This window comes from Theropithecus gelada, chromosome 16, assembly GCF_003255815.1.
Source record: "Theropithecus gelada isolate Dixy chromosome 16, Tgel_1.0, whole genome shotgun sequence".
Lineage (NCBI taxonomy): Eukaryota > Metazoa > Chordata > Mammalia > Primates > Cercopithecidae > Theropithecus > Theropithecus gelada.
In genome coordinates, this window is record NC_037684.1 from 29,153,578 (window position 1) to 29,177,770 (window position 24,193).

Below are 24,193 nucleotides of genomic sequence, written 5' to 3' on the forward strand. Positions count from 1 at the left end.
TCATATGCTGAGACCAACTGAAGGTTCATTTAATTTTCACCTACTTTCTCTGACCCATCAGGAGTTGTGTGCTGTAAGTGATGTGGAGGAATAATGCCCCTACACAGTTTAAATTATTGTTTGTTCATGTAGTAGAACCTATTGAAGTTAAAGATTCATGATTCAATACCACTGCATTATTCAATGGACCTTTAACTCCTAGAATATGTATTTAGTACAGAACTTTCTAACTGTTTCTCCTGCTTTTACTAGCTTCAATTGATGTAAAATTTATTTTCACCATTTTCCCCTAGGATGGAGTTTATAGGCCATATTCTGGGTTTACCTAAGAACCAAACTAGTCTGTTAGTTCGTTTCTTCTAAGTCCCCATATTTCTCTATGAAAATTCATTTTTGTGGAATTTATTGAACAAGACCATGTGCCCTAAGACCATGCTGTTAAATACACATCACAGAAAAGTCATTAAGGTAGGAAAAATATTAAAATTTGAGTATTTTACATTTTCTGCAATTCCCCAACTTCTCAGAAGATTAATTTTCCCTAAAGGTAATTACTTTGTTGTTAGTGGATGGAGATGAAATTAAAGCAACTGAGAGTGTAATAAATTGAATTACATGAGAGATGGATAAACCCTAAAGAGTAGCCTCTGGTTTTACAAGAGTGGGATAAAAGAGATAAGGGCAGAACAAGATGACAGGATCAGCGGGCATGGGTGGAGGAGGAAGATGGAAGAATAAAGCAAATAAGAGAGGAGTGGGGTTGTAGGGAAAGATACACTTTCAAAAATATTTAAGAAAATTTAGCTGTGGGATAGAACCCTTCTCTATATTCATAAAAAAACTTAACTAAAAATCTTTATTTTTCTTCAATACTTTTGGAAGCATCCATGTATTGCCATTGTTTATTTATTTTTTAAACTCATTACATGTTGGGATTTTCTTGAAGGTGAGAGCAAGAATAGGATTCGTTCAGTTGTGTTTTGGGTGTAATTTCTCAGGAACTAAGGACAATCATTACAAAGCAACACAAAAAGAACATTGTATTTCTATGCAACAAAGGTGGAGTTTTATTCAGAAGCAGAAAAAATAAGATACAGAAACATTGCTGTAAAAGGAAATATGGGGTGAAACAATCAGACTTTCAAATCTGAGAGTGAGACATCCTTGCCCTGAGTAACCCTGCAAGAATTTCCACGTTTGGGACAGAAGAACTTGGTATCCGTAAATACAAATATAGGGTATAAAACTTGATAAATTCTATTAATTTCTTGCTGTAAATAACATCTGATTTCACACTTGGGTTAACGTGGGGAACATATATTCTAGATGTATATCCAGGACATATATCCTAGATATATGTCCAGTATATGGACACACAGTTGGTGGGAATGGCCTCTCCTGAGTTGTCTATAAGATGCACAAGGTCTGCTTCTGTGATAAGTGAGCTGAAGGGGAGGAGATAGTTTCAGGAAAGGAGCTCAGCAGCAAGAGGAGGCACAGCACAAGGGGCGGGGGCAGGTGGAGATGACACAGGTTGGGCGATAGCAAGTGGTGTGGCAGGAGACTCGGCCACAGACTGGACGCAGGCAGCAGCAGGGGCGGCAGCAGCTGGATTCACAGCAAGAGGGGCGGCAGCAGCTGGAGATGCAGCAGCTGGGGCGGCAGCAGGTGGGCTGGCAGCACACAGACTGGCAGCACTGGGGCCTGCAGCAGCTGGACACACAGCAGCTGGGGCGGCAGCAGCTGGAGATGCAGCAGCTGGGGCGGCAGCAGGTGGGCTGGCAGCACACAGACTGGCAGCACTGGGGCCTGCAGCAGCTGGACACACAGCAGCTGGGGCGGCAGCAGCTGGAGATGCAGCAGCTGGGGCGGCAGCAGGTGGGCTGGCAGCACACAGACTGGCAGCACTGGGGCCTGCAGCAGCTGGACACACAGCAGCTGGGGCGGCAGCAGCTGGAGATGCAGCAGCTGGGGCGGCAGCAGGTGGGCTGGCAGCACACAGACTGGCAGCACTGGGGCCTGCAGCAGCTGGACACACAGCAGCTGGGGCGGCAGCAGCTGGAGATGCAGCAGCTGGGGCGGCAGCAGGTGGGCTGGCAGCACACAGACTGGCAGCACTGGGGCCTGCAGCAGCTGGACACACAGCAGCTGGGGCGGCAGCAGCTGGAGATGCAGCAGCTGGGGCGGCAGCAGGTGGGCTGGCAGCACACAGACTGGCAGCACTGGGGCCTGCAGCAGCTGGACACACAGCAGCTGGGGCGGCAGCAGCTGGAGATGCAGCAGCTGGGGCGGCAGCAGGTGGGCTGGCAGCACACAGACTGGCAGCACTGGGGCCTGCAGCAGCTGGACACACAGCAGCTGGGGCGGCAGCAGCTGGAGATGCAGCAGCTGGGGCGGCAGCAGGTGGGCTGGCAGCACACAGACTGGCAGCACTGGGGCCTGCAGCAGCTGGACACACAGCAGCTGGGGCGGCAGCAGCTGGAGATGCAGCAGCTGGGGCGGCAGCAGGTGGGCTGGCAGCACACAGACTGGCAGCACTGGGGCCTGCAGCAGCTGGACACACAGCAGCTGGGGCGGCAGCAGCTGGAGATGCAGCAGCTGGGGCGGCAGCAGGTGGGCTGGCAGCACACAGACTGGCAGCACTGGGGCCTGCAGCAGCTGGACACACAGCAGCTGGGGCGGCAGCAGCTGGAGATGCAGCAGCTGGGGCGGCAGCAGGTGGGCTGGCAGCACACAGACTGGCAGCACTGGGGCCTGCAGCAGCTGGACACACAGCAGCTGGGGCGGCAGCAGCTGGAGATGCAGCAGCTGGGGCGGCAGCAGGTGGGCTGGCAGCACACAGACTGGCAGCACTGGGGCCTGCAGCAGCTGGACACACAGCAGCTGGGGCGGCAGCAGCTGGAGATGCAGCAGCTGGGGCGGCAGCAGGTGGGCTGGCAGCACACAGACTGGCAGCACTGGGGCCTGCAGCAGCTGGACACACAGCAGCTGGGGCGGCAGCAGCTGGAGATGCAGCAGCTGGGGCGGCAGCAGGTGGGCTGGCAGCACACAGACTGGCAGCACTGGGGCCTGCAGCAGCTGGACACACAGCAGCTGGGGCGGCAGCAGCTGGAGATGCAGCAGCTGGGGCGGCAGCAGGTGGGCTGGCAACACACAGACTGGCAGCACTGGGGTCTGCAACAGCTGGACACACAGCAGCTGGGGCGGCAGCAGGTGGTCCTGCAGCAGGTGGTCTGACAGCAGCTGGGGCGGCAGCAGGTCTCCAGGCCACAGCCCTGGTCAGAGCAGACGGAACCACAACAGGAGCTGACCATGGTGTCAGAGGGTGAAGGTTCTGGGTGGGTTTCCAGGAGAGTGAGTTTCGTGAGTTTGAGAGTCTTCCTTGCTACATGGCCCCTTTTATACCCAGCTGAGGAGCCTTTGTGATTATGAGAAGATTATTTCCTTGTTTTTGTTTTATGACACAAATGCAATTACTAAACCATATTATTGTGTTTTTCTAGTAAAAAATCCCATTATATAGAAAATGATTATTTCCCTTTTCTCACCCTGGTGTTCCCACGTGAGTCACCTCTTGTTTTCCTTTTCTTGGTTTCAGTGTCACATGACTTCAGTCTCTGGGTATCATGTGACATGGGAGGGCCACTGTCGCTTGTCTGTTTCTCATCTTGATATCATTTTGGGAGAGCTTCTGATTGGGCTAAGGCCTCGTGGAGAAATGCATGTGTCAATCATCTGGAATGCTGACAGGAAAAAAGAAAGTATGCTCCTGTTTTTGAGTGTGAGAAATGAGGAAGCTTATGATTCATTGTATGTATCCTGGGTGGTCATTGAGCTAACCAAATGCCTAGGTCATTGCGAGCTGTGTTAATTCTCATCACTTGGGTACACCTTGAAACAGTTAGTAGTGACTCACTGTTTCTAAGGAACAAGGCGTCATCTGGGCTTGAGTTGTGTCTGTCTTCAAAAGTGTCCTGCAGGCTGAGGTAGAGTAAAGTGGATCATAGTTTTTGATCTGCCTTTTTAAATATCAAAATGTGTAATTGTTATGCCTTATTGACATTTTGTTAAAATCTTTTTCATACATTCTGAGCTAAAACATCTAGCAGGGTTTTTTTTAGTATCACTTATTTCTAAGATTTTTTAGAAGCATCGAGAAGAATATAAAAGACATATTCTTTAACTTATAGATACTTATGTAACTGTGGACCTCAATTTTAGAAATCACCCACTTTCTCTTGCTTTCCTCCACTCTCACCTCTTCATTCCTTCCCTCTCTGCACACTCCATTCTGATAATACTATCTAATCTCTTATCTAATTATAATCTTGCTTAAGAAATTCCAGAGGCTAATCTTGAAACAAACCAGGCACAGAGCCCTGAGGAATCCTCTCGCTTAGGGGGAATCTTGAACAATTTAGTCCACCATCATTGGGCTGAAGTCCAAATAATGCCACCAAACCTCTGGACACCCAAGATAGTCATTGGAACAAGACACACAGACTCAGCACCCTGCACCATCCCTGCATGTCTCCCATGCCAAGTTTCCCTTTCAAAATCCTATGGCAAATTTAAAAATATAAGATGGCACTTTAGAATGCTAGTTCACTAGTTAAAGTATGTCAATGAGATATATCTTGGGGTGAAATGTTTTTATTTCCTTCACTTAGCATTCTTCTCGTTATTCTTTACTGGTTAGTTCAAATGCCATTTTTCTCCAATATCTTTCTCGGCCTCACGCAAAGCAAGGTTATCTTCTTGGTTTACTGGCTCTCCAACTAGAACTACCTTTCCTTTCACCAGCCCTTACCTCTTATGCATTAGCTATCCAGCAGCAAGCAGCTGAACCTGGGTCCAGTTACATTTACACAGAAATTGCATTCATAACGAGTTTTAATTAATTTATTTATTTACTTATTTTTTGACGTGGAGTTTCACTCTTGTTGCCCAGGCTGGAGTGCAATGGCACGATCTCAGCTCACTGCAACCTCCGCTTCCCAGGTTCAAGTAATTCTCCTGCCTCAGCCTCCCAAGTAGCTGGGATTACAGGCATGCGCCACCATGCCCAGGTAATTTTGTATTTTTAGTAGAGATGAGGTTTCGCCATGTTGGCCAGGCTGATTTCAAACTCCTGACCTCAGGTGATCCACCTACCTCGGCCTCCCAAAGTGCTGGGATTACAGAAGAGAGTCACCGTGCCCGGCCCATAAAGAGTTTTTAAATAAAAGCCTCACATGATTATGGTCCTAAATAAAGGGTCTTCTTTAGAGCCATGGACATTCAGGGAAAAGCAATTATTCAAGAAAAGAACAAATTACCTTCATGATATTTTCTCTTCCTGGGAATGAAGGGATGTCTATTGTGAGCTTATGTGGGGCCTGAGGAACCTGGAGATCTCTGCCCTAGTGGAGTTTGTATTCTAGAAGGAATCAATAGACACATGAGTTTCTGATAGAGAATGAGATGATAAGAGTCCATACATAAATAAGGCACAACAGAAGTGCAATGGAGGAAGAATTTTCCTCACTGAAAAATCGCTGACTTGAGGCAGATTGATTAGCAGGAGAAAAGGCATACATATTTATCTAACGAGTATACCCAAGAGCCTTCAGAATGAAAACTCAACCCCTCAATGAGGTACAGCAGCTTATACATCCTCCTGAGGTCACAGAAAGAATAAGGGCTCAGAGCATGGCCAAAAACAGGAAACAGGTTTTAGTGGCAAGACAGGTGTATTGGTCCATTCTCATGTGCTACTATGAAGAAATACCCGAAACTGGGTAACTTACAAAGGAAAGAGGTTTAATTGACTCACAGTTCACCATGACTGGGGAAGCCTCAGGAACCTTACAATCATGGCAGAAGGGGAGGCAAACATGTCCTTCTTCACATCGTGGCAGCAAGGAGAAGTGCAGAGGAGAAGGAAGATAAGCCCCTTATAAGACCATTAGATCTCATGAGAACTCACTATCACATGAAGGTAACCGATCCCATGACTAAATTGTCTCCCCCTGTGTCCTTCCCATGACATGTGGGGATTATGAACTACAATTCAAGATGAGATTTGGGTCGGGACACAAAGCCTAACCATATCAACAGGTTATGGGAAGGAGAAAGAAAGAGGCTTGGTTAGCAAAGGGGGTCTTGTTATGTGGATGAAATCTCACAGGTAGCAGCCCTCAGAGAAAAGAGATGGTAAATGATTTTTTTCAGAACTTTAAGGGTGTCAGAGAGTCAGTTATTCTCTTCTAGATCCAGGAAACGCCTATAATGAGAAGGCCTGGCTGCATTAATGGAGATTCTCTACAGATGCTGCAAATTTCCTTCACAAAAGACAGCTTTGCAGGGCCACTTTAGTCTGCTGACCATGTGGCAGCCATCTTAAAATATGTCCAAAAATATATTTTGGGGTAAAATAGTTTTTATTTTCTTAATTTAGCATTCTTCTAGTTGTTTTTTACTGGTTAGTCCAAATGCCATTTTTCTCCAATATCTTTCTTGGTCTCACACAAAGCAAGGTCCTTCCTCCATTGCACATCTGTTGTGCCTTATATATGCACAGCCTCTATCATCTGATTCTCTATCAGAAATTCGTTTGTTTATTGGCTCCTTCTAAAATACAAACTCCATTAGGGCATAGACTATGATCTATTCATCTTTATATAACAGAACCTGAAGTAGAATGAGGAAATGTATATTTAATGGATGAAGATTTTGTTAAGGCTTTCAAGGGTCACACTGACCTTTGAGAATACAAACCATTCAAATAGGTGAAGAGAAAGGGGATATAAAAGGAGCACATAATTAAGATTGGGCATGACCCTGGCTTGTGATGGGAAAGTGATATGCTGAAAAGTCTGTTTTGAGAAGTAATGAGAGAAGTTGGGATTGACAGCATGTGGGAGAAATTGTGGATACCCTCAAATCCAGGAAGAAATGGTGGGGAGCTATGAAAAGCCTTCAGGAAGGAATGTTAGGTGATATTGTAACCACCCAATGGGTTCATTCTGCTTGCTGCCCAGATAGAGCCAATTTATCAAGACAGGGGAATTGCAATAGAGAAAGAGTTTAATGTGCATAGAGCCAGCTAAAAAGGAGACCAGAGCTTTGTTATTATTCGCATCTGCCTCCTTGAAAATTAGGAAGCTAGGGTTTTTCAAGAATAGTTTAGTGGGCAAAGGAATGGGTGCTGCTGATTGATTGTGGTAGCAATCATAGGGCTGTGGACCATGGTCCTGGTGAGCTGAGTTTGCTTCAGGCGGCAGGGGTTGGTAGGGGCAGGACCAGTTGAGTCAAGAGTCATAGGTCCAGGTGGGGCTACTGATTGTCAGAAATGCAAAAGCATGAAAACATGTCTCAAAAGTCTAATTTTAGGTTCGACAGTAGTGCTGTTATCTGCAGGAGTAATTGGGGAAGTTGCAAATCTTGCGACCTCTGGTATAGTGGCTGGTAATTGTTTATGTCTACACCTTAGTCTGCTAAGGAGAATTCAGGCTCCTCTCATACTCCTAACCTGGTGAACTTTCATTAGTTTTACAAAGGTGGTTTAGTTTTGTGGAATGGATATTATCATTTAAATATAAACTAAATTTCTCCTCAAGTTAGCTTGGCCCAAGCCCAGGGCAATTTGACAGTTAAAGGCAAGATAGAGGTTGGTTCAATTAGATCTCTTCCACGGTGATAATTTTCTTACTGTTATAATTTTGGCAAAAGTGCTTTCAATATATATGCTATGTACAATTTATTTTAATTTTTGATCTGCCTTTAGAAATGACAAAATGCTCCTGGATTGCTGGGAAGAGATGCTTTAAAAAATTGAAGTGAGGCTGGATGCAGTGGCTCACGCCTGTAATCCCAGCACTTTGGGAGGCCGAGGCAGGCGGATCATGAGGTCAGGAGATTGAGACCATCTTGCGTAACACAGTGAAACCCCGTCTCTACTAAAAATACAAAACAATTAGCTGGGCATGATGGCAGACACCTGCAGTACCAGCTACTCAGGAGGCTGAAGCAGGAAAATGGCATGAACCCAGGAGGCAGAGCTTGCGGTGAGCAGAGATCATGCCACTGCACTCCAGCTGGTGGGGACAGAGCGAGACTCCATCTCAAACAAAGAAAAGAAAGAAAAGAAAAAAGTTGAAGTGAGACAGAGTAAAAGTTGAACTCTCAGCATCAGGTGATGGCCTTGAGCATAATAAGGATAAATTATTCTCTTCATTATGAAATAATAAATTTATTTATGAAATAACTAAATTATTTCTTTGAAAGAATTGGTAGAGACTTGGAACAAATTAAAAATAGAGGTATAAGAAGGGTTCTTCCTAAAAGTTATAGAAGATATTTCAGTTGAACTAATTGTTTACATATTCTATAACTTTCTATATGTATAATTTATACCCCCTACCTACTTAAAGCCAATAATTAACATTTTTAAAGGATAAATAAATCAGAAATGATAAGATGTGCCTAAAAAAGAACTTAAAAAGAATAAGCCATTTAGAGATAAGGAAGAAATATTAACATTAAAAAACTAGAATGGAATCATTGGCACAATTATGCACTAACTATACTTGTTCTTTTCCAGAAACTTAAACAAAATAAAAACCCAACATGTTCTGGAATTCCTGCTCTTTCCTTCTTTCTTTCTTTCCTTCTTTCTTTCTTTCTTTCTTTCTTTCTTTCTTTCTTTCTTTCTTTCTTTCTTTCTTTCTTTCTTTCTTCCTTTCTTTCTTTCTTCTTTCTTTCTTTCTTTCCTTCTTTCTTTTTTCTTTCTTTTTCTTTCTTTCTTTTTTCTTTTCTTTTCCTTTTCTTTGTTTCTTTTTGTTTTTTCTTTCTTTCTTTCTTTCTTTCTTTCTTTCTTTCTTTCTTTCTTTCTTTCTTTCTTTCTTTCTTTCCTCTTTCTCTCTTTCTCTCTCTCTCTCTCTCTCTCTCTGTCTTTCAGCTCTAAATATTGTATGCTGAAAGTTTTGCTGGACGCTGGAATAACAAAATAACAAATGACATGTTTTGAAATTGTTCTAATGTTTTACATATATTAGCTCAATTACTAGTCCCAACAATCCCGTATGGTAAATTCTATTGTAATCCTCCCTTTACAGATGAGAAACTTAAGGCACAGGTGGGATTCAAGCCAGTAAGCAGGGGAGATGTAATTTTATTTCAGCCAGCCCAGCACTGGGTCCATGTTTTTAATCACTATACACACTACCTCTCTGCAAAATCAGATATGAAAGGAATTTTCTTTACCCTCATACTGTTTTTGGTGCAGTCAAATCTATGAATTTTTTTCTTTGATAGCTCCTGGGTATGTGTCATATTTTGAAAGGCCTTTCTAGTTATAAATTTACATAAACATTATTGTATAATTTCTGTTAACTTCGAGGTTTCATGTTTTATATTTTAAAACATTTTACCTACTAGGAATGTATACAGATACAAAATATGAGGTTTACTGTTTTATAATCAGATATGACCATGGCTCAACATCATTGATTAAAGAATACATCTTTCCATTACTGAGTTAAAGTGCCACCTTTTCATATAATAAATTCTTTTATGTACTTTAGTCTATGTCTGGACTTGATCTTCAATTTGCTAATGATTTTTCATGCGCTAGTGTCACAGTCATCAATGTATGGTATTAACTTGCTTTTAATGGTTATCAAGTTCAAGTCTGCCTTAATAGGTTATGGCAATATGCTAGTGAACTCATATATCTGCGTGGCAAAATGGTATATGTATACTGGGTTCCTTGACATGAAAATGTAAATTGCACCTGTCTGGCTTCTGAAACTGGTGTTGAAAAGAATGCACTAGCTGAGTCTGCAGCAGCGTATGAGTCTTACTAGGTTTGTTGAGTTTCCTGTAAAGTTCTGACTTAGGTGGTGTAGCTGAAACAATTGGTGGAACCAACTTGTTTAATCACCAAGCCTGTTGTTAACCTCTTCCTTACTTACTGGCCAGATGGGACTATTATGAGGGAGTTTATGGGAATTAAAACTCTTGTTTCAGCTACTTCCTTAATCAAAACAGGCATCTCTTGCTGCCCCTCTGGAGTTCTATCTTGCTTAGTTTCACTAGCTAGAAAGGCTTGAGCAATTCCAAAGCTATATATTTAGCATGAGTAAATAATACTGAGTGACTTTGAAGTGAATGAAACATCAACTAAATCAATGTTTCATTCACTTAAAATCCATCTCTACTATGCATTTAGGTAAAGCTGATGTGACCACAGAATAATCACCACAGTCACACTTTCCCATTCATAAATTTATATCTACCTTGGGTTTCACCACCACAGTGTCTTCCTTATCATCTTTGGACCCTTTAGAGCACCATAACTCTCTCCAAAGGCAATGACTATACTGGAGTGTCTGTGCATACTCATCCTAAGATGTTTCACATGCCACCCTTGGGACATTTCACCCAAATTATTGCATAGGCCTGGAGTACCTGCTCCTTGTTACTGTGAGCCCTGGGTACTGAGGTTTCCCTTATTGCTCTCCCTGAACTATAGCTACCCCTTTGCAAATAGTCTCTTTATTACACAGATACACTGTGTCATCTCATTCCTGCTGTAGCCCAGTTCTTGTGGACACAGGAAATTACAAGCTTCATATACTTTAATACTGAAAAGACCATATAAAACCTATAGTCTTTGATTTCACTCTAGCTAATAAAGCATAATGTTAAAACCTGTATCCTGTAATGAGTAGTTGTCAAAGAAGAACATACAGGAGGATAAAAGGTTTGTTAATTCTGATGTATGAAATGACAAGTCTGTACTTTTTAGAATAATTTAGAGTGAATGGAAAAGGCTGAAGCTCAAAGTGTCTGCAAGGCATTTTTATGATATGCTAAGACTATAATGCCTAACTTAGGCTGGAGTGAAGCCCACGTAATGTTAATCTCTGTTCATGTAGTCTCTTGACAACTTAAAACTTCTTTATTTTTACATTTCAGAAATACTAACTAGCTCTTAGTTACGTTTCTTTGGAAATATAACACAGCTAATAAATAAAATTCTGATTTGTAGAAATTTTGGATTTAAAGCAGTTTTAATATACTTCAGATTATTAGCTGAAATGTATAAACCCTTATATTTATATAAATAAGATATATTGCACATATCATGACACATTTTTCATCTACATAGAATAACACTTATTTGAGTTTTGGTGATGAGAAAACTGAGTCTTAAGAAGAAGTCCCACCCATGTTCTCTTAAGACAACGCAAGGTGATTAAAGCCCGAAACGAAGGAGTAAAACCATCAAGAAAATGAAGAAACCTCAGTAACATTAGAGGCTAAAATTATAAAGGAGTTTCAGTCTGGAAATACTAAGACTTTGAGCATCTATTAATTACAAGGTATAAAACATTGATGAGAAATCTGCCATGAATGTCATAAATTTCCAGAAATCTTGACTTAGAAGGTACGCTTTGTATTCTGAAAGATCATTTGATGTTAAGAGAGGAAAAAAGGAAGGAAGGAAGGAAGGAAGGAAGGAAGGAAGGAAGGAAGGAAGGAAGGAAGGAAGGAAGGAAGGAAGGAAGGAAGGAAAGAAGGGAGGAAGGAAGGAAGGAAGGAAGAAAGGCAGGCAGGCAGAGGGGAGGGCAGGTGGAGGGAAGGTAAAGGGATTAGAAGGGGAGGGAGGGGGAAGGAAGGAAATAAGGAAAAAGTACTTGAGCTAGGGAGAACACTCAAAATTTCCACAACAAATAATGGAACATACTGGAAGTAGAAATACAGTCAGACAAAATGTAGATGACTTCATGATGTTCAACTTGCTGGAGTTTTTAAGGGACATTTGAGGCATATACCAAAACTTAATTTTGAGTTATAGAAGACAGTCCAACAATGATACAAATTTTCTTGCTGTTCTGTCAAAAAGAACATTATGCTAAGATATTATTCTAGCCCAGGGTAGTGTTTCAGTAATAATAACAGCAGAACTTGTATTTGTTTCTTTATTTATTGAGCCATAGTTGCTCTGTCACCCAGGCTGGAGTGCAATGACACAATCTCCACTCACTACAACCTCCTCCTCCTGGGTTCAAGTGATTCATCTGCTTCAGCCTCCCAAGTAGCTGGGGCTACAGGTGTGCACCACCACACCCAACTAATTTTTGTGCTTTCAGTAGAGAAGGGACTTTACCGTGTTGTCCACACTGGTCTTGAACTCCTGGCCTCAAGTGATCCACCCACTCAACCTCCCAAAGTGCTGGGATTACAGATGTGAGCCACCACACTCGGCCAGAAGCTGAATACATTAAGAGCCTATACTGCATTATGTACCAGGCCCTGTGGTGAGTATATGACATGGGTTATGTCTCTGAACATTTAAAGAACATAATGCATTATCTCTATTCTCAGAAAAAAACTGAGGCCTGAGGAGGTTAAACAACTTGCCCCATACCACACAACAAATACCTAGGGGAGTCGTGATTCCAATCAGGTAACATGAATCAAGAGCCCAGGCTCTTAAACATGCTCTCCTGCATTTGAAGAGGGATGGCCCTTGATGTGAAGTGACAGGTAAAGACACACACACACACACACACACACACACAGAGGCACAATGAAATCACTAACAAATCAGGAGATTTCAGTATTAGGGAAGTGGCTGTTTATTAATACGTGAAAACAATATTATATGAGATCATCATAGTTAGTGTCCCCTTCGAATGAAGACACTGCTCATCTAAAAATAACTGCATTGGGGCCTGGCACAACATATTTTAATGAATGTGTTTATGTCTGTCATTTCCTAGAAGAGCTGAATGTCCACTCTGAATGCCTCATGAGACAAATTGGCAGGGAAGCGTTCATTTTTTCCAGTGACTGGCTGGCTACAGTGCATTTTATGTGACTAATGAAGACATTCATAGTATGACAAATATCACAAGGAGAGATTTAGCAGCAAGAGGAGGCACAGCACAAGGGGCGGGGGCAGGTGGAGATGACACAGGTTGGGCGATAGCAAGTGGTGTGGCAGGAGACTCGGCCACAGACTGGACGCAGGCAGCAGCAGGGGCGGCAGCAGCTGGATTCACAGCAAGAGGGGCGGCAGCAGCTGGAGATGCAGCAGCTGGGGCGGCAGCAGGTGGGCTGGCAGCACACAGACTGGCAGCACTGGGGCCTGCAGCAGCTGGACACACAGCAGCTGGGGCGGCAGCAGCTGGAGATGCAGCAGCTGGGGCGGCAGCAGGTGGGCTGGCAGCACACAGACTGGCAGCACTGGGGCCTGCAGCAGCTGGACACACAGCAGCTGGGGCGGCAGCAGCTGGAGATGCAGCAGCTGGGGCGGCAGCAGGTGGGCTGGCAGCACACAGACTGGCAGCACTGGGGCCTGCAGCAGCTGGACACACAGCAGCTGGGGCGGCAGCAGCTGGAGATGCAGCAGCTGGGGCGGCAGCAGGTGGGCTGGCAGCACACAGACTGGCAGCACTGGGGCCTGCAGCAGCTGGACACACAGCAGCTGGGGCGGCAGCAGCTGGAGATGCAGCAGCTGGGGCGGCAGCAGGTGGGCTGGCAGCACACAGACTGGCAGCACTGGGGCCTGCAGCAGCTGGACACACAGCAGCTGGGGCGGCAGCAGCTGGAGATGCAGCAGCTGGGGCGGCAGCAGGTGGGCTGGCAGCACACAGACTGGCAGCACTGGGGCCTGCAGCAGCTGGACACACAGCAGCTGGGGCGGCAGCAGCTGGAGATGCAGCAGCTGGGGCGGCAGCAGGTGGGCTGGCAGCACACAGACTGGCAGCACTGGGGCCTGCAGCAGCTGGACACACAGCAGCTGGGGCGGCAGCAGCTGGAGATGCAGCAGCTGGGGCGGCAGCAGGTGGGCTGGCAGCACACAGACTGGCAGCACTGGGGCCTGCAGCAGCTGGACACACAGCAGCTGGGGCGGCAGCAGCTGGAGATGCAGCAGCTGGGGCGGCAGCAGGTGGGCTGGCAGCACACAGACTGGCAGCACTGGGGCCTGCAGCAGCTGGACACACAGCAGCTGGGGCGGCAGCAGCTGGAGATGCAGCAGCTGGGGCGGCAGCAGGTGGGCTGGCAGCACACAGACTGGCAGCACTGGGGCCTGCAGCAGCTGGACACACAGCAGCTGGGGCGGCAGCAGCTGGAGATGCAGCAGCTGGGGCGGCAGCAGGTGGGCTGGCAGCACACAGACTGGCAGCACTGGGGCCTGCAGCAGCTGGACACACAGCAGCTGGGGCGGCAGCAGCTGGAGATGCAGCAGCTGGGGCGGCAGCAGGTGGGCTGGCAGCACACAGACTGGCAGCACTGGGGCCTGCAGCAGCTGGACACACAGCAGCTGGGGCGGCAGCAGCTGGAGATGCAGCAGCTGGGGCGGCAGCAGGTGGGCTGGCAGCACACAGACTGGCAGCACTGGGGCCTGCAGCAGCTGGACACACAGCAGCTGGGGCGGCAGCAGCTGGAGATGCAGCAGCTGGGGCGGCAGCAGGTGGGCTGGCAGCACACAGACTGGCAGCACTGGGGCCTGCAGCAGCTGGACACACAGCAGCTGGGGCGGCAGCAGCTGGAGATGCAGCAGCTGGGGCGGCAGCAGGTGGTCCTGCAGCAGGTGGTCTGGCAGCAGGTGGGGCGGCAGCAGGTCTCCAGGCCACAGCTCTGCTCAGAGCAGACAGAGCCACAACAGGAGCTGACCATGGTGTCAGAGGGTGGAGGTTCTGGGTGGGTTTCTAGAAGAATGAGGTTCTCACGTTTGGAAGTATCCTCGGGCCACAGCCTCTTATATACTGCCCAGCTGTCCTGTTGTTACCACATTTTCCTTGTTTTTGTTTACTTAATAACTAATTGATTATCAGATTACACAATCATGTTTGCCCATTTAATGGTTTAAACTTGTTAAAAACAAAATTTTCTTGTCCTGATGTAATAAGATCTATCATGTCTGCCTTCTCTCATGATTCACACCTTGGTGGCATCTTCTAGACCACATTCTCTTCCTCTTCCTCCACAGAGGGCTGTTCATGTGATTCCCTGCATCTGGAATTGCATTTCTCACTCTCACTTCCGGTACCCTCTACCAAAATGGGATTTGGTCAGTCAGTCACACTTCCAGTTAGGCATTCCCTCTAGTGACCAATAGCAAGGAAAGCCCATCTGCTCAGTGTGGCATTCCTAGTCTGTGGGTCATTATTAAGCCATGAACAAAGGGACAGCGATGCCTGCGTGTGGCCTTGGTGACCTCTACACTGCTGAAATGGGTTTCCCTGGATGTTTTAAATTTTGGGTCATGTTCTATATCCTTAAATTTTTATCCTTGGTGTTCCTAATAGGTCACAGTTTCTTAAGTTGATACTTTGCTCTCCTGTATTTTGTGTCATGTCTCTCCAGCAGATCTATTAGATTCTGGAAGACATAGTCCCATTTTTGTTCCATAACTCATTGTTTTTTTAAAATGCCTCTAACTGTCTGTTAACATAATGCAAGTGTGTGTTTTCATTTTTTAAAAAAGACATTTGAGATAATTGTAGATTTACAAACAGCTGTAACAAACAGTCCCAGGAGAGGCTGTCTGTACTTCACCCAGGCTCCTTAACACTGTGTAACATCTGTAGAATGCTTTTAAGAATCTGTCTACCCCCACTGCTGTGTCTTGCATGATGTGCTGAATATAGAAAGAGCTCAAGCTCAGTGAAATTAAAAACAATCAGTTATTTTTCAGATTGACATATAATATTGTATTTATCATGTACAGCATAATATTTTGAAATATGTATACATTGTGGAAGGGTTAAATCTAGCTCATAAATGCATTGCCTCTCATACCTATCATTTTTTTGCGGTGAGAACACTTAATATCCAGGTGAGAACACTTAATATCCATTGTCAGAATTTTTCAAGAATACAGTATGTGCAATATATCATCATTCACTGTAGTCACTATGCTACACAGCAGACCTCTTGAACTCATTCCTCCTGTCCAGCTACAATTATATGTCTTTTGACCAGTATCTCCTCAAGCCCATGACTCCCTAGCCACCCCTAGCCTCTGGTTATCTTCATTTTCTGCTCTACTTCTATGATATCAACTTTTTTGAGTGAGATCATGTGAGTGAGATCATGTGCTGTCTGTCTTTCTGTGACTGGTTTACCTCACTTAGCATAATTTCCTTGAGATTTATCCATGTTGCCACAAATGACAGAACTTCCTTCTTTTTATGGCCAAATAGTACTGCACTGAGTATATACTGCATTTTCTTTTTCCACTTATTTATTGGTGGACACTTGCATTGTGTGCATATCTTCGCAATTGTGAATAGTGCTGCAATAAATGTGGACATGCAGTTATTTCTTCAACATACTGATTTCATTTCCTTTAGATACATACTGTACCCAGAGGTGGATTGCTGGATCATATGCTAATTCCATTTTTAATTTTTTTGAGGAACGCTTATATTGTTTTCCATAATGGCTGAACTAGTTTCCATTCCCACCAACAGTGTACAAGGGATTTTTTTTCACATCCTTGCCAATACTTGTTATCTTTTGTCTTTTTTAGGATAGCCATTCTAACAGGAGTAAGGTGATATCTCAATGTGGTTTTGATTTGTATTTCCCTGATGATTAGTAATGTTGATTACTTTTTCACAAACCTGTTAGCCATTTGTATGTCTTCTTTTGAGAGATATCTAGTCAGGTCTTTTTCCGATTTTTAATCAGGTTTTTGTTTTCTTGTTTGTGAGCTGTTTGGGCTCCTTGTACATTTGGATATTAACCCCTTATGAGATGTATACCTTATAAATATTTTCTCCCATTCTGTAGGTTATCTCTTAACTCTTCTTGTTGTATCCTTTGTTGTGCAGAACCTTTTTAGTTTGAAGTAATCTCGGTCATCTAATTTTTCTTTCATCGCCTGTGCTTTTGAGGTCATATTCAAAAAGTCATTACCAAGACCAATGTCAAAAATCTTTCCCCCATGCTTTCTTCCAAAAATTTCATAGCTTCTGATCTTACATTCAAGCCATTAACTCCTTTGAACTGATTTTTGTATACCGTAAGAAATAAGGGACTAATTTCGTTCTGCTGCACGTGGATACCCAGTTTTCCTAACACAATTTATTGAAGAAACTGTCCTTCCCCCATTCTTGGCATCTTTGTTGAAAATCAATTGGCTGTAAATGAGTGACTTTATTTCTGGTCTCTCTATTCCATTCCATTTGTCTATGTGTCTGTTTTTATGTCAGAATGATGATATTTTGGTTACTGCAGTGTTGTGGTTTCTTTTGAAGTCAGGGAATGTGATGCTTCTAGCTATGTTCTTAGTGTTCAAGATCACTTTGGTTATTTGTGGTTCTATACAAATTTTAGAACTTTTGTTTCTATTTCTGTGAATAATGTCATTAGTGTATTTATAGGGATTGCATGAGATCTGTAGATTGCTTTAAGAATATTTGGACAATATTGATTCTTTCAGTTCATAAACACAGGATATCATTCTATTTATTTGTGTTTTCGTCAATTTCTTTCATTCGTGTTTACGGTTTTCAGTGTAGATATCCTCACTCCCTTGGTTAAACTTGTTCCTGAGTATTTTATTTTATTTTATTATAACGATTGTAAATGAAATAGTTTTCTTGATTTCTTTTCAACTAGTTTGCTTTTAATGTATAGAAAACCTACTAGGTTTTGTATGTTGATTTTATACTCTGCAACCTTACTGAATTTGTTTATTAGTTCTCACAGTTTCTCAGTGGAGTCTTTAGGGTTTTCTACCTATAAGATCATGTCATCTGCAAACAGAAACAATTTAACTTCTTCCTTTCCAATTCAAATATTTTAAAAATATTTTATTGGTGTCAATGTATAATTTTATTACATGGATATATTGCATAATGGTCGAGTCAGGACGTTTAGAGTATCCATCACTGAAATAACGTGCATCCTACCCATCAAGTAATTTCTCATCATCCAACCCCCTCCTACACCCCTGCCCCTCAGAGTCTCCATTGTCTGTCATTCCACACTCTACATCCATGCGTATGCATCATTTGGCCCCACTGTAACTGAGAACACGCAGCATTTGTCTTTCTGTGTCTGAGATGTTTCACTTAAGATAATGGCCTCCAGTTCCATCCACGTTTCTGCAAGTGACATGGTTTCATTATGTTTTATGGCTGAAGAGTATTCCATTGTTTGTCTATAGCACATTTTGTTTATCCAGTCATCCATTGATGGACATTTAGGTTGATTCTATACCTTTGCTGCTATAAATAGTGCTGCGATAAGCATATGTGTGCAGGTATACTTTTGGTATAATGATTTCTTTTCCTTCAGGAAAACACTCAGTCACGGGGTTGCTGGATCAAATGGTAGTTCCAGTTTTAGTTCTTTGAGAAATCTCCATACTGTTTTCCATAGAGGTTATACTAATTTACCTTCTCAACAACTGTTTATGGGTTCCCTTTCAGCTGCATCTTCATCAACATTTGTTATTTCTGTCTTTTTAATAACGGCTATTCTGACTGATACAAGATGATCTCTTATTGTGGTTTTAATTTGCATTTGTTTAATGATTAGTGATGATGAGCATTATTTCATATGCTTATTGGCCATTTGTATGTCTTCTTTTGAAAAATGTCTATTCATGTCCTTTTCCCCTTTTTAATGGGACTATTTGTGATATTTTTGTTGTTAGAGTTCCTTGTAAATTCTGGATATGAATCCCCTGTTGGATGGATGGATAGTTTGCAGATATTTTCTCCCATTCTGCAGCTTGCCTGTTCACTCTGTTGATTATGTCTTTTGCTGTGCACGACAGACCAGGAGCACCATCATCTTGGACAAACGCTGCCACTTTAAGTTCCAGCTCCCTTTCCAGCCTCATGCATTTCAAGGAAATCACTTCTCTTTTAACTACAAGCAGCCAGAAAGAGCAGACAGTAAAACACAGATAAGACAGCTCAGGCACAGAGGGAAGCAGGGGGAAAGTCTCTTGGGTAACTGCCAAACTTCACCCTCATATAATGGGCCCCAGTAAAACAGTGGGCCTTAATAAGCGCATTCCTTTCCCTTCACGTGTATTAAGATAGGGAATTTAAAAGCAGACTCAGGGGCTATGCCTGCATGGGAATAGACACACAACTCTCCCTCCCAGATAAGCATAGCAAAGAGACACAGAAGCCTTCCAAGCCTCTAATAAACTCTCCCACCCTAAATCCTTAAAAACTCTTAGTCTGTAAAAGAGTGTGCCTCCAACCTAACTCGGCCAAACCCCCCTCTTAGGTTTGTTTTCTCTAAAAGAAACCCGTCTTTCATGTTTCTTTCCTCTTTCTTTAATTCTTACAGTGCAGAAGCTTTTTCGTTTAGATAAATCTTATTTGCCTGTTTTCTGTTTTGTTGCCTGTGCCTTAGAGGGCATAGTCACGAGGTTTTTGGCTAGATCAATGTCCAGAAGAGTTTTCCCTAAGCTTTCTTCTAGGAATTTTTTTTTTTTTTTTTTTGACAGAATCTCGCTCTGTTGCCCAGGCTGGAGTGCAACAGCTTGATCTCAGCTCACTGCAACCTCCGCCTCCCAGATTCAAGTGATTCTCTTGCCTCAGCCTCCGAAGTAGCTGGGATTATAGGTACCAACCACTATGCCTGGCTAATTTTTGTGTTTTTAGTAGAGATGGGATTTCACCATGTTGGTCAGGCTAGTCTTGAACTCCTGACCTCAAGCAATCCACCTGCCTCAGCCTCCCAAAGTGCTGGGATTAAAGGCATGAACCATTGCGCCCAGCCTCTTCTAGTAGTTTTTATAGCTTCATGTCTTACATTTTAGCCTTTAATACATCTTGAGTTGATTTTTGTACATAGTGAGAGAGAGGCATCCAGTTTCATAATTCTGCAAAGGCAATCCAGTGTACCCAGCATCATTTATTCATTGAACAGGATATCCTTTTCCGTGTATGTTCTTATCAACTTCGTCAAAAATCAGTTTGCTGTAAGCTTGCGGCTATATTTCTGTGTTCTCTATTCTGTTCCACTGATCTATGTGTCTATTTTTAACCCCAAACCATGCCATTTTTGTTACTATAGCTTTTTAATGTAATTTGAGAACAGGTAGTATAATGCCTCCAGCTTTCCCCCGACCCCAACCCTTCGGATTGCTTTAGCTACTTGGACTCTGTTTTTCACTTCCCCATCAATTTTAGGATTTTTTCCCCCTAATTCCTTTAAAAATGGCATTAGTATTTCAGTAGGAATTGCATTGAATCTGTAGACTGCTTTGGGTAGTATGGTCATTTTAACAGCATTAATTCTTCTGATCCATGAGAATGAGATGTTTCCAATTTGTCTGTGTTGTCTGTAATTTCTTTTGTTAGTGTTTTGTAGTTTTCCTTTCAGGTATCTTTCACCTCATTCGATAAATGTGTTCGTCAGTATTTTTATAGCTATTGTAAATGAGATTGCCTTCTTGATTTGGTATTCAACTGGATCATTATCGGTGTATACAAATGCTACTGATTTTTGCTTGTTAATTTCATATTCTGAAACTTTACTGAATTCGCTTATCAAATCCACGAGTTTTTTGGTGGAGCCTTTAGGGTTTTCTAGATATAAGATCATGTCATCTTTTACTGTGTGAAGCTTTTTAGTTTAAGTAAGCCCCGTCTGCCAATTTTTGCTTTTGTTGCCTGTGCTTTTGAGATCTTAATCATGAATTCTTTGGCTAGATCAAGGTTCAGAAGAGTTTTTCCTAAGTGTTCTTCTGGTATTTTTATAGTTTCACGTTTTACATGTAAGTCTTTGATCCATCTTGAGTTGATTTTTGTACACAGTGAGAGAAAGAGGTCCAATTTCATTGAGCAAACAAATAATTTGACTTTCTTTTTTCAAATTTGAATGCTGTTTATCTCTTTCTCTTGCTTGATTGCTCTAGGTAGGGCTTCTAGTACTATGTTGAATAGGAGTGGTGAAAGTGGGCATCCTAGTCTTGTTCCAGTTCTTAGGGAGAATGCTTTCAATTTTTCCCTATTCAGCGTCATGTCAGTTATGGGTTTGTCATATGTGACCTTTATTATGTTGAGGTACATTCCCTCTATACCAAATTTGCTGTGAGTTTTTTCATTAAAAGATTTTGAATTTTGTAAAATGCTTTTTTTTTGCATCTACTTAAATGATCAAATGCTTTTTGTCCTTCATTCTATTAATGTGGTGTATCATGTTTATTGATTTATGTGTGTTGACCTAACCTTGCACCACCTGAGTGAATCCCACTTGATCACGGTGAATGATCTTTTTAATATGTTGTTGAATAAGGTTTCCTGGTATCCTGTTGAGTATTTTGTATTTTTGCATTTATGTTTATAAAGTATATTGGCCTATAATTTTCTTTTCTTGTAGTGTCCTTATCTGGCTTTGATAAAGAGTAATGCTGGCATTATAAATGGATGTTGGAAGTATTCCCTCCTCTTCACTTTTTGTGGAAGAGTTTGATAAGGATTGGCATTAATCCTTCTTCAGATGCTTGTAGAATTCTCATGTGAGGCTATCTGGTATTGGACTATTCTTTGCTGGGAGGTTTGTTATTGATACTTTAATCTTCTTATTCATTATTGGACTACTCAGATTTTCTATTCCTCATGATTCAGTCTTGGTAGGTATTATGTTTCTAGGAATTCATCCATTCCTTCTAAGTTATCCACACATCTACACACAAACATACACAGACATACACATACACATACACATAAGTGCATGTAAAACTGATAAAACTAGAACAAGTTCTGTGGATTTTACCGATGTCAGTTTCTGAAGTTTGCCATGTACTCTAGTGATGGAATATGTGACAATTGGGGAAAACTGGGTGAAGGGCGCATAGGATTTTGCTGTACTTTTTTTTTTTTTTTTTTTTTTTTACTTTTTGTGAATTTATAGTTATTTCTAAAAAGAAAGTTAAAAAAAAAAAGATGTATGAGGACTATTGGAAAAAAAAAGAGGAGCATGCTTTTACTTGCCAATCTCATTGAATATTTATGACATCCTTACTACGTGTTGTGGCTATTGTGATCCTTTCTTTAAAGAAAAAAACCCTAGGCTGAGATAGTTAACATGTACAAGAACATAGCTGGTATGTAGTAGAGTCAGAATTCAGTCCCAACTCTAATTCCCAAGTGCACAGGCTATACTCTATATAGAACTTCCCTATCAGTTTAAATTCCTTCCTTTAAATAAGTTTAAATCAATTCATGAGATGCAGTTTACTGAGGACTTTCTATTTCAGTGGCTGTTGCAATTCACAGCTCTTATGTTAGATGTATTAGGTTCAAATATGCGTCCTTCTACACATTTTCCTATTTCTGCTGGGAGACAGAATTCTAGTTTTGATAAAAAATCTTGTTGGAGAATATCAATTTAATTTTTCAATTGTATGATCCCCTGATAACATGTACTCTCCTGTTGTGCAGAAAAAGGGACAGAAATACGCATAGACCAATTTATTAATAATAAACAGTGAAAGAGAGCCACACACACAGATTGCCTCAAGTCTACCTAAATGGTACTTCTTTTATTACACAGAACTGCTGTAATTTTTTTCTTTTATGCACTTTTTTCTCTTTAAACTAATTGCTTTGTTGTGGCTTTAGAAGTTCATTTTTTTTATGTTTACCTAATTGATACCTCATCTGGAGGATTGGACCATCTTCGAATCTTCTTCCTCTCCCACGGGTTGACCCAGAGCTAGTGGTAACTGATGTCTGAGTGCAAAATTCCAACTGCCTTGCCTCTCAGAAAGATGGGGCTGTGATGCTATTCACTCTCTAGAGCATCCTATGGGGTCAGAAGAGAAAATCATTCAACAAAAACCATGTTCTGCCTTAGGTTCTTTAACTCCTCTATTCTGCCTCCCAGTTTCTTACTGATTTCTCCTGAGAGCATTTTCTTATAAACTACTCATCCAAGAATCCTTGTTTCCGGTTCTATTTTGAGTGAATCCAACTTAATGAACCTCTTAAACACAGTTTCTTTTAGAATAGAAGTTACTAACATGGCAATTCTGCCTTATCCTTCAGATATAATAATGTGGAAGAAAGAGACTGAAGACCGGGTGTGATGGCTCATGCCTGTAATCCCAGCACTTTTCGAGGCTGAAGCAGATGGATCACTTGAGGTCAGGAGTTTGAGACCAGCCTGGCCAACATGGTGAAGCCCCATCTCTACTAAAAATACAAAAATTAGCTGGCGGTGGTGGCGCATACCTGTAATTCCAGCTACTTAGGGGGCTGAGGTGGAAAAATCACTTGAACCTGGGAGGTGGAGGTTGCAATGAGCTGAGATGGCACCACTGCCCTCCAGCCTGGATGACAGAGCAAGACTCCATCTCAAAATAAATAAATAAAGCAGAGAGAGAGAGAGAGAGAGAGATATTAAAGACAACTAGTCCAGAGATAACTGTGCCAAAACTGAGAAGAAGAAGAAGAAGAAGAAGAAGAAGAAGAAGAAGAAGAAGAAGAAGAAGAAGAAGAAGAAGAAGAGGAAGAGGAGGAGGAGGAGGAGGAGGAGGGGGAGGAGGAGGAGGAGGAGGAGGAAGGGGGAGGAGGAGGAGGAGGAAAATATTTAGAACATTTACCTATTTAGTAGACAGTATACTCAAGAGTTGACCGTGACACCAGGGTAACCACTGATATTGTATAAAAATGATTTAATTATGTTATGTGAAATAGGCCAAGCACAGAAAGACAAATTGCTAATGGAATGGAACTCATGAAGATAAATAATAGTTTGCTGGTTATCAGAATCAGAGGAGGGTGCCTGTGAGAAATGAAGAGGTTGATTAATGGGTACAAATATAGGTTAGAGAGAAAAATATGACCTAGTATTCAATATAACTGTAGGATGATTATAGTTAACAATAATCTATTAAACATTTCAAAGTAGCTACAAAAGAATAATTCAGATGTTCCTAGCATAGAGAAAAGATACATTGCGATGGATAATCCAATTACCCTGATTGGATCTTTATACATTATATGGATATACCAAAATTTTATATGTGCATCTATTATATATCAATAAAGAAGGAAAAATGTTTTGAAGGGCACTAATACTGAGGTTAGGAACACTGGTGTCTTAGATTGGGTACCCACTGGAGCAGAGCCAGGAGTATATTTGGGAGATGATCCCAAGAAGTGCTGTATGGAACACAAAAAAATGCTCCAGGAAAGCGAGGGAAGTG

General features: G+C 42.4%; 2 protein-coding genes across 9 annotated transcripts in view; one reads left to right on the forward strand and one right to left on the reverse strand.

The window, feature by feature from the left end:
* The window catches only part of LOC112609465 (keratin-associated protein 4-4-like), a 100,599-nt gene that overhangs the window by 31,567 nt on the left and 44,839 nt on the right, over positions 1–24,193 (forward strand). The gene's annotated exons all lie outside the window — the stretch shown is intronic.
* Positions 1,048–14,676, reverse strand: LOC112609460 (keratin-associated protein 9-1-like). Of its 8 annotated transcripts, XM_025362242.1 has the most exons (4): positions 13,661–14,676; positions 13,451–13,600; positions 13,136–13,390; positions 12,916–13,045 (listed from the first exon to the last, which is right to left on the reverse strand). In XM_025362242.1, the coding sequence occupies exons 1-4, from the start codon at positions 14,674–14,676 to the stop codon at positions 12,916–12,918; spliced, it is 1,551 nt and encodes a 516-aa protein (XP_025218027.1). The 8 variants fall into 8 exon arrangements, with proteins under 8 accessions (XP_025218021.1, XP_025218027.1, XP_025218028.1 ...); XM_025362236.1 differs by adding exons at positions 1,048–3,260; positions 6,738–6,743 and having other exon boundaries at positions 12,934–14,676; XM_025362243.1 differs by having other exon boundaries at positions 12,916–13,180; positions 13,577–13,705; positions 13,787–14,676.

Excerpts from the sequence above, each read along its gene's own strand:
- LOC112609460 (XM_025362236.1), bottom strand. The coding sequence starts at position 14,676 with ATGGTCAGCTCCTGTTGTGGCTCTGTCTGCTCTGAGCAGAGCTGTGGC.